Source organism: Octodon degus, unplaced genomic scaffold (genome assembly GCF_000260255.1).
Source record: "Octodon degus isolate 3935 unplaced genomic scaffold, OctDeg1.0 scaffold00007, whole genome shotgun sequence".
NCBI classification, from domain to species: Eukaryota; Metazoa; Chordata; class Mammalia; order Rodentia; family Octodontidae; genus Octodon; species Octodon degus.
Genome location: NW_004524583.1, coordinates 14,247,591 through 14,257,859, shown reverse-complemented (window position 1 = coordinate 14,257,859; position 10,269 = coordinate 14,247,591). Strand labels below are relative to the sequence as shown.

The window sequence follows — 10,269 nt, the reverse complement described above, 5'->3', positions numbered from 1 at the left end:
AATATTCTAAAAGAGTCCAGTAGCCCATAATAGCATTGGGTCTTCTGTTTAACTGGCAATGTCAGAAATTATTGACCTGAGTCCCCCACAGCTCAACGTAACAACATGGCTTTACTTCCTATATTTCGTCTTCATACTTTTCTACTGGATGGTTAAGACCAAGGTAAAGCAGGACCTGTGCAACAAGAGTTGTAGGGAGTAAGTCTTTATTGAACGAATAAGAGGCGAAAGGATGGATTGGGGTCACAGCTGCTAAAATTCAGAGGTTAGGAGTTGACATGTTTTTTTTTTTTTTTTTTTTGTGAGCAGAATATATTTATTGAGAGAAAGAAAGCTCCTGTCCCAAGAGATGGACAGGAGGAGGGGCCCGAGCGGGTAGTTTTCCCCTGACATGTTTTTTAATAGATATAGAGGTTGTAAAGAATTTAACCATTTTCTTTTTCAGGCTTATGGGATAAAGACACAGAGGTCTGCTGATCTCTCACCAGGTTTCTTAACCACAACTCTCTCTGCTTTGGATGAAGCCCTGCATGGTGGTGTCGCTTGTGGGTCCCTCACAGAGGTAAAGGGAAAGCTTTCCATATCATCTTTTGATCATCAGGGCCAAGTTTTGTTAAAAAATAATCTATTTCATGAACATTAATCTGAATTAAATTATAAGTACTTCAAAGGGATGGTTTTGTACTTAGTACCTAGTATAGCTCTGTGATGAGAATGTTTAAAGAGTCCTGTGTACCTGTCCCTTTGAATCAGTTCAGGAAATGTTGAGTATTATTAAGTGGAAGACATTTTAAAATTATGACAATTCTTTTCCTTGGAAGGTGTATTTGTGTGTTAATGGATGTAATTACTTGGTAGACTGTGTTTGCCTATATACCCCCAAAAATTTCTGGTCTGAAAGTTCTAGAAGCATAGTTCAGCAAACTTCTAAGTAAGAGCAGACTCTTCTTCTGTTCTGATAGTCATACTTTACCTATAGATTTTTTTCATTGAATATCTCATAGACATTATGTTTTAGATATCTTAATTTTATTTTCTGTCTTTCAAAAGTAATTTAAAGACATGTGAACTATGCCTAATAGATGCCTTAGTTAAAAAACCCTGCTATTGCATTGATTTATCACCAGATGGTGCCAGAGTCATAATACAGTACTGTCCCTGATGAGGGATTGCTTTAATCTGCTCAGTTTGTGACACTAGTAATCCACAGTTATAAACTTATTTAAGTAGAAAAAAATTGAACTTAAGGAATAAGGCCAATGCATGCTTTTATTTTTAAATCTTAGAACTTCAGTGCTTTTTCACTTAACTTTTATCAATTCTTTCTGAATTCAAGTGGAAGTTATGGATCTTTTTGGTGTTTTATTGTCATCTATTTTCTTGGTGTGGAATATCAATACCTTGACTACTTTCTAGTTACATGTTTTCTATTTGCATTTTATTTTGTTTTATTTTATTTTTTAATGTATTTGGTATAGGGCTTCACTATGCAGCTTGGGCTCAGTGATCCTCCTGTTTTCAGCTTCCCCAGCACTGGAATTACAGGCATGCACCACCATGCCTGGATGCTGTGGCCCCCTCAGCCCACCTTAGGGACAGGGCTGGTGTGACATTTGCTACCAGGTATCAAACTGTGGTTCCTGCGCTTGCCTAAGCTTACCTAAGTAGGCACTTCAGTCCACTGAGCTATCTCGTTTTCTACTTTCTGTTGTATCACGGGCAATCTCTTCAGCCTTTTAGGAATTTTTTAGCTGAATGTAGGGAGTATCTCAGTTACCCTGTTAAAAGTTTTTCTGGCTGTAGTGGTACATAGCTGTATTTATAGCATATGGAAGGCTGAGGTAGGAGTGTCATGAGTTTGAGGCCATCTTGGGGTACATAGCAAGATTAAGGCCAGCGAGACCCTACGTAAAAAAAAAAAAAAATAGTTTTTATGTATAAATTATGTATACAAAATCAAATAAATCTTACATATATGAATTATGAACTTTTATGTGCCCATGTACCAATAAAAGAAGCAACAATACTGAAGCTATTAAATCTAGTGGTTTTAATCCCTAATCTGGTCATTGGCTGTCTTTTGAGAGATGAACTCCATTCTCAATTTTTACCATTCTCTTTCCTTTACCTTCCATATACTTCTGCAGCAGATCTGACAACATTTTATTCTGCAATGCTTATTGCTGAACTTTATTTTATTTATTTATTTATTTTTCATAACCGGGGATTGAACTCAGGCCCTTGCATTTGCCAGGGAAGCGCTTATTCTACTGAGCCATCTCTCTGGCCCCAATTGTTATTTTTAAGATTTTTCCATGTGTTGAAGGTAGCAAGAATATAATTCACTTTAATAGCTCTGTCCCAATTCCATCTTGAACATATGCCACAATTTTTTATTCCTTGTCCTCTGAGTGATTGAGTTGTTTCTTTTACTGCTAACACAAGCAAGTCCTGTGACAACTTTTGTATTTATCTCTTGGATCACACATGCAAGTGTTTCTTTAAGGAAGGGGTTGGCAAAGTACTACCCACTAGTTAAATTTGGCTTGCTGTCTGTTTTTTTAAAATAAAATTTTATTGTAACATGGCTGTGCTTATTTGTTTACATATTATCTGTGGCTGTTTTGTGATATAGAGCGGAGCTGAGTTAGATGGGGTAGGCTATGTGGTGTTCAGAACCTAAAATATTTACCATGTGGCTCCTGTATCTACCTTAGAGTGATTTGGTGACTAGCATGTGCACACGTGTAACTTTGCAGGATCAGGATAAGTTGTTTTTTAGGGTATTTGTACCTATCAATACTTACACCATTTGTGTGCACAAGTTTTCTTTCCCCATATCTTCTAGGCTAGGTATTATCAGATTTTTCTTCATCTTTGTGATCTTAATTTTCATTTTCCTAATTATTTATGAACTTTGAGAAAGCATTTGGATATTTATTTATTTACTTATTTGATACAGGGTCTCACTATGCAATTCAGGCTGGACTTGAACTCACAAGGTTCCTCCTGTCTCAGCCTCTTGAGTTCTGGAATTACAGGCATGAACCACCATGCCTGGCATATTTGGACTTTTTAAAAAATGTATTTAGTATAGGGTCTGCAGGGTCTCACTACACACATTGGACTCCTAGTGATCCTTCTATTTTCAGTCTCCCAAGGGCTGGGATTACAGGACGTGCTACCACACCAGTCTCAATCTCCATTTCAGCAAGCCCTGGGGGTGGGGCTGGCACAGCATGCAGGGGATCAAACCCCAGTCCCTGTGTCTGTCTAAGCAGGCACTTTAATCTGCCTAGTTGGATAGTTAAAAAAAACAAAACAAAACAAAACTTTACTAAGGTGTAATTTAAATATAAAATGTAGCCATTGTAACTATATAATTAATTTTTTTGTAAATTTATAATTGTGCACTCATCACTACAATTAAGTATAGAATGTTTCCATCATGTTTTTTCCCATTTGTAGTTATTCCTGACTCTTATCTTCAGCCCTGGGCAACCACTATTCTGTTTTCTTTCCCTATAAATTTACTTTCTCTAAACATTTCAAATGAATTTTTAATTTCTCTGAGTAGTTGAGTGATATTCCGTTGTATGGATATGGCATCTTTTGTTTACCCATTCAGCAGTTGGTGGGCATTTGTATTCTTTCTGGCTTTTGTCTATCAGGAATGGTGCTGTTATAAAGGCCACTCTGTGTATGTTAGCTCTCCTTCAGTGTGACAAAATAGCTGACATAAATGAGCATAGAGGAGCAAAGATTTATTTTGGTCTGTGGTTTCAGTCCATGGTATGCTGGCTGCAGTATTTCTAGGCCTGTGGCAAGGCTCATGGAGAGGGGCGCAGTAGAGGGAAGCTGCTGAGGGAGCCCAGAGGAGAGCAAGGGCGAAAGAGTCAGAGAGGCAGGGGCTTGGGAGAGGCCCAAGGTCCTGGGGTACTCCTCCATGACCCACTCTGGCTTCATTTTTTGTTGTACTTTTTCGTGTAGCTATATAGTGAATTCTCATTTTTTTATTAATGCCTGTTAATTTTATGAAACCCTTCAGCTTCAACACACATGTTTGATCATATATATCCTCTCTATTATCCTCCCTTACATTCTTCTCACATATACTGCACATATACTAATATTGGAATAACTTAGAAAGGTAGCAGTGTATAAAGGTGTCTCGGTTATTTTTTACTCATTGCTGGGACAAAATACCCAACACCCAAAATTAAGAAAGGAAAGGTTTATTTAGCTCACAGTTAGTGGAGGTTTCAGTCCATACTCTGCTGGATCCAAGGCAGAGTGACACATGGCAGAGGGCAGGAGTTCATGGCAGCAGAAAACAACAAAGAACAAAGGGAGGGCCTGCAGCTGTGGCGTCTAGCCAGCCTCTCTCTCCTCCTATTATAAACAGGCTACCCTGGGGTCCTGCTGTAGAACTCACACGATGTCCATGCCCTTCCCTTGGGCAGTTTGAGAACGTTTACAAAGTAAGAACCTTGGCTTGGGGGCCAGGGAGATGGCTCAGTAGAATAAGCGCTTGCCTGGCAAGCACAAGGGCCTGAGTTCAATCCCTGGTTCCGCTGTGGTGCATGCTTATAATGGCTGCACTGAGGAGATAGGATCTTACTAGGTCACTGAGTTGCCCAGGCTGGGTTCAAACTTGCTATATACCTACCTCCAGATAGAGAGCTGGGATTATAGGCCTGTGCCACCATGCCCAGGACAGGTATTGAAATAAACTGTTAAACATGTAGTAATTTATCACACAGCAATAGAGAACTGATGCAAGTATTAGTGGAGGTATCTATTGTATTAATTCTGGTTGAAAGGTCAGTATCTAAGTCTGAAAATGATTGAGGGAGTAAGAATGAATCTGGAAACAGTCTGCTGTCATTTTTATGGTTGCTCTTCCCAGACTTTAACTTCAAAATGTCGTCATTTATTTATCATCAATTTTGACTTACTTGAACTAAACTGAATCTGAATGTATTTGTTAGGTACGAACCCACACAATCAACCAGACCAGGCATTCTGACATGAGTACAAGATTTATTGGGGGCATCAAGCAGGCTGGCTGTCTAGTGGACCAAAGCAGCAGTGAATAAAGGGGGGACAGGAGACTTTATAGGACTTTTAGGGAGGGTGATTGTGGGCTGGAACAGCTGAGGGAGAGCTAATCTTGGAAGGGCTACCTGGTCTGTGGGGAACCTTTAATGTTAACAAAGGAGAGTTTCTGTGGTTGCTTGCCCAGGTCAAAGTCAGGTGGACCTGTTCTGCGGTTTTGGGTTTGACTCTGTGTGGGGCCAAGGGGGAGAGAGTGTGCGGGCAGGTTGCCTGGGAAACCAAGAGGGAAAGTTTAGGGCAAGGTGCCTGGGAAACTTTGAATTCTGACTTGTCAGTTTTTACATATTAAGTATCAGGCCCCCCAAATTGAAAGACCCAATCTGAGATGAAACATACTTCTCAGAAAAAGAAATACAAATGGCAAATAAATATATGAAAAAATGTTCAACAACATTGGCCATTTGAGAAATGCAAATTAAAATGACACTGAGTTTCCATGTCACCCCAGAAAGAATGGTTATCATCAAGAAATCAACCAATAACAAATGTTGGAGGGGTTGTGGGGAAAAAGGAACCCTTCTCCACTGTTGGTGGGAGTGTAGACTGGTATAACAACTGTGGGAATCAGTGTGGAGATTCCTCAAAAAATTAGGATTAGAGGTCCCATTCAACCCAGCTATTCCCTTTCTGGGTATTTTTCTAGAAGAACTGAAAACATCATACTACAGTGATATATGTGCACCCATGTTTATTATAGCAGCACAATTTGTAATAGCTAGATCTTGGAAATAACCCAAATGTCCATCAACTGAGGAATGGATAAAATAAAAGATGTGATATTTTTATACAATGGAGTATTACTCAGCTATTAAAACAATATAAACTCGAGGCTTTTATAGGTAAATGGATGCAACTAGAAACCACACTTATAAGTGAAATAAATCAGACCCATGTGTGTAAACATCATATTGTCTTCCTAGTTAGTGTAAGAACCTGAAAGAATAAGTAAAATCTGAAGATAGATACTGTGAAAGAGAAAAACACTGCTCAAAGGGAAGGAACAACTTGGATGAAGGAAAGGAGAAAAGAAAGAATGAAAGGAAAAAAATATATATATACAAAGGATAGCTGGGATAATTGTACTGCTGGTTTCTATTGGTTTATTGAGAGAAATAATTAATGCTGAAATTTTTTCCTTAAATTTTTTTTTGACCATTTTTTTGGTGGTACCAGAGATCTAACTCAGGACCTTGCACTTGCCAGGCAAGCACTTAATCCACTGAGCTACCTCCCCAGCCCTTTTTTGGGACCAGTTTGGCATGCTTATATGTGGTAATATAAACAACTAATTTGAAGACAACAATATGCAATATAGCAACCATTACTGAATTCCTGCCAACTTGTTTAGAGAAATTTTATATTGTTTCTTGTTATTATTTTATTTTTTATTTTTTATGTATTTGGTATAGGACCTACAGGGTCTCATTACAGATTGGCCTTGTACTGATCCTCCTATTTTTAGCCTCCCAAGCACTGGGCTTACAGGTATGTACCACCATACCCAGTCTCAGTCCCATCTTTATGTGCCCCGGGGGTGGGGCCTGCAGGGCACACTGTGGATCAAACCACGGTCCCTCTGCCTGCCTGAGCAGGTGCTTTAGTCCACTGAGCTATCTGACCAGCCCTTTTTATATTGTTTCTAATGTTTTTTTGTTTTCATTATTTTTTATTCTTTTAAGAAGAAAAGATGGAAAGTGGTATTCATGTCAAAAGGAAAAGCACAGGGGATAATCAAAGACTCCCATTCATTTGCTCAAGGGAGTAGATTGCATGGCCCTATTTCCTGAAAACATCAAGTTTATTATTCATGGAAAATATAAGCAGACTCTGAATCTGTTATACTGAAAATGAATAAGAAAGATAAGCTTGAAGCTTAAACTTTAAAGTTATGTTTTATGTGGAGATCAAGCCAGTTGATAGCTTTCTAACATGAAATATATCAGTGTTTCTGAACCATTATTTCATCATCATCTGTTAAGGATCCTAATTTAACATTTTTTCCCCCATACCTTTTCTGCCCCTACTGCCCAGTGAAACTTGAATACTGCAGATATACAGTGCATTTGTATAGTTGCTGTATGTAATCTGTGCTTAATTCATAAAATAATAAGCACCCCCTTCTTCCTCAAAACACGTTTTACCTTTGTTGTCATTATCACCTCTGCTGAGAATGTATTCAGTAGATGCTATTGTGACTAGGCAAAATTAAAGCGGTGTTTAAAGATAACATGAAAGTGATATTTTTGTATAAGAATTTAGAGCTTACACTGTGAAAGAATGGGTCCAAGGGGCCGGGGAGATGGCTCAGTGGAATAAGTGCTTCCCTGGCAAGCGCAAAGGACTGAGTTCAATCCCTGGTTCCACCAAAAAAAAAAAAAAGAATGGGTCCAAATTTAGGTCAGTGAAGAAAAGTGGCAACATCTGTATATCTTAGTTCCAGAGTCCCTCTTGGAGAGTGAGCCTGTGAAATACTGCTGAATAGTCATTTCAACATAATGGTGAGGGTTTACCCAGTTTCTTGCTTTAAGTCACGAGAAATGACAAAGTATATTTCTACATTGTTTGTATTTCCTGAGTCATTTTTATGGTTTATTCATAATTTAAGGAGACCAGGTGTTCTTTTTAAATGGGACAGTTTTGCTTTGGACTAGATTTTTCTTCCATTCCAAGAAGGTAGAGGCAGGATGCCAGAGTCCTGTTTTAGTGTCCTGCTGTGTTTTTGTTTTGAGTCCCAAGCAAGCCTCCAACTCACTATGTAGCCCAGTCTGTTTCTGAGTTTGGTGGTCCACTTGCCTCATATCCCAAGTGCTGGCATTACTGACATGTGACAACACACCTGACAACCTTCTCTTTTTCCCTTGGAACAATTTGTATTATAGTTCTTTTTTTTCCTCATCAGTAGGATTAGCTCTGGCCTAAACAATTGCAGGAGTTAATGAGGTAGGGGCTGTGAACTCACACAGGGTGAGTGGTGTAATAGACATGCATGAAATAGTTAGGTGGAAGACTGCTTTAAGTCTATTTTGGCTGCTGACAACTACAGCAAATTTTTATTTTTCTTGCTTCAGAGTCTGTAGTCTGTGAAGATGGTGTCAGGTTGTCCTACTTACAGCAACAGTGTTGGGAGAATGGGGATATAGCCCAGTGGCACAGCACCTACCTGGCAGGCACAAGGTCCTGAGTTCATTATCCAGTACATCCCCCTCAAAAGTGCTGGGAAACTAGGGAGAGATTTCAGATGGAAATCTGTATTGCCTTAGGTCAGCTGATATGATTTGTTTATCCTGCCCAGTGTTTTGAAAGACAAGATTATTAGGGTTTTTCCTCTATGGGAGGTTAGCAATGTGGTCAATTAGATAATTGTTTCCAATTCTTCACTCACTTCTTGATTTATAAAGGAGCAGTTTTTCTATAATAGTTGGAGAAAATCTGACTATGGTTGGGTCTTCCATATGGCATGTATTTAGTAAATACTGTTAAATGAATGATTATCTCATTATTTGAGTTTTGTTAATTTTGTATCTAGGGGTACCTGTCATTTCCATGTCCCCTCCCTTTTTCTCAATTACTTTCCTTTATCCTTTTCCATTTATTTAAACAAATAAATGGCAGCTATCAGTATGAGATAAGGTGGAGTGGTGGAAAGAATCTAAGACATGAACTCTCCTGCTGATATAAAGTTAGGATCAAGATTTCTTTAAAAAAATTTTTTTTTTTTCTTCAGGAGGCAGCCTGGAGTGCAGTGCAGCCTGATTTTTCTGAGTTTTGCTTTTTATTTTTGGATTTAGGATTTGAAGAGTTAATTATTTTTAAAATAACCCTGTAGATCTGAAGGTCTAATCATATTTCCATGTCATTGTTGACTGCATAGAGATACGTAGTTACGAGAGCTAGGGTACATGAAAAAAAAGATCTGACGTTCCCACGAGTTTTCTTGTCTCAGATCAGAGCCTTGCTATTCTTAAATTTTCATCTGTCAAGTATTGGTTTGGTAGGTGCCATATCTTTTTTTAAAAAAATTATTTATTTGTTTTATTTATTTGGTACAGGTCTTGCTCTGCAGCTCAGACTCACAGTGATCCTTCTATCTCAGCCTTCCCATCACTGGGATTACAGGTGTGCACTACCATGCCTGGTTTGGGTGGGTGGCTTGGTGCAGGCTGGCATGGTATGTGATACTGGAGATTGAACCCAGGTCCTTGTGCTTGCCAGAATATATCCAATAATGTATCTTATTGATGCAAATTTTCCCATTTTAAATATGTGGAGAGTTAACTTGGGAAGGTTTGAGGTTCTAACAGGTCTAGATTTCACAGTATCTCAGCCAACTACTTTTAAGATTAAAATGAGTAGGCTGTTTTTTAAGACAGGGTCTCCTTATGTAGTCATGGCTGGCCTTGGCCTTGAACTCCTTAGGTAGCCTAGGCTGGTCTCCAATTCATAGCTGTCCTCCTGCCTCTGCTGGGATTAATGCACCAACATATCTGGCTTTTTCCCCCTAATTTTTAAGTATAATTAGATTTTCTTTTCTTGGAAATAATTATTTTTCCTCTTCAAAGCATTTAGTAATATTTGCCTATATGCTGATATACATTTATATAATATAAGTTTTTTGTTTGTTCTTTAATCAGGGTCTCGCTCTGTAGTTCAGGCTGGCCTTGAATTCTCTATGTAGCCCAGGTTGTTGTTGAACTCACAATCCTCTTGCTTCAGCCTCCCAAGTTCTGGGATTACAGTTGAGCTCCACTGTGCCTGGCTGATATTTGAGTGATTTTCTTTTTCTTTTTCTTCTTTTTTTTTTTTTTTTGGCGGAACTGGGGATTGAACTCAGGCCCTTGCACTTGCCAGGCAAGTGCTTATTCCACTGAGCCATCTCCCCGGCCCCTATTCAAGTGATTTTCACAGTTGAATTTCTTTTCTTTTCCGCTTCTTTTTTTGTTTAATGTATGTAGTATAGGGTCTGTAGAGTCTCACTACACAGATAGGACTCATAGTGATCCTCCTGTTTTTTAGCCTCCCAAGTGCTGGGATTACAGGTACATGCCACCACGCCCAGTCTAAATCATGCGCACTGAGCTATCTGGCTGGCCCTTCACTGTTGAATTTCTTAGAGTTCTTTTAAATTTCTTATGTAAAATAAATAAATAAATA

At 38.7% G+C, this 10,269-nt stretch overlaps 1 protein-coding gene across 6 annotated transcripts in view; it reads left to right on the top strand.

Annotated features, from left to right (window-relative positions):
• The window catches only part of Rad51b (RAD51 paralog B), a 748,426-nt gene that overhangs the window by 17,959 nt on the left and 720,198 nt on the right, over positions 1-10,269 (top strand). For all 6 annotated transcript variants that reach the window (XM_023702649.1, XM_023702640.1, XM_023702638.1 and 3 more), the window contains one exon: positions 446-562. In XM_023702649.1, the coding sequence (XP_023558417.1) occupies positions 446-562 (117 nt within the window). The remainder of the gene's footprint in view (positions 1-445; positions 563-10,269) is intronic.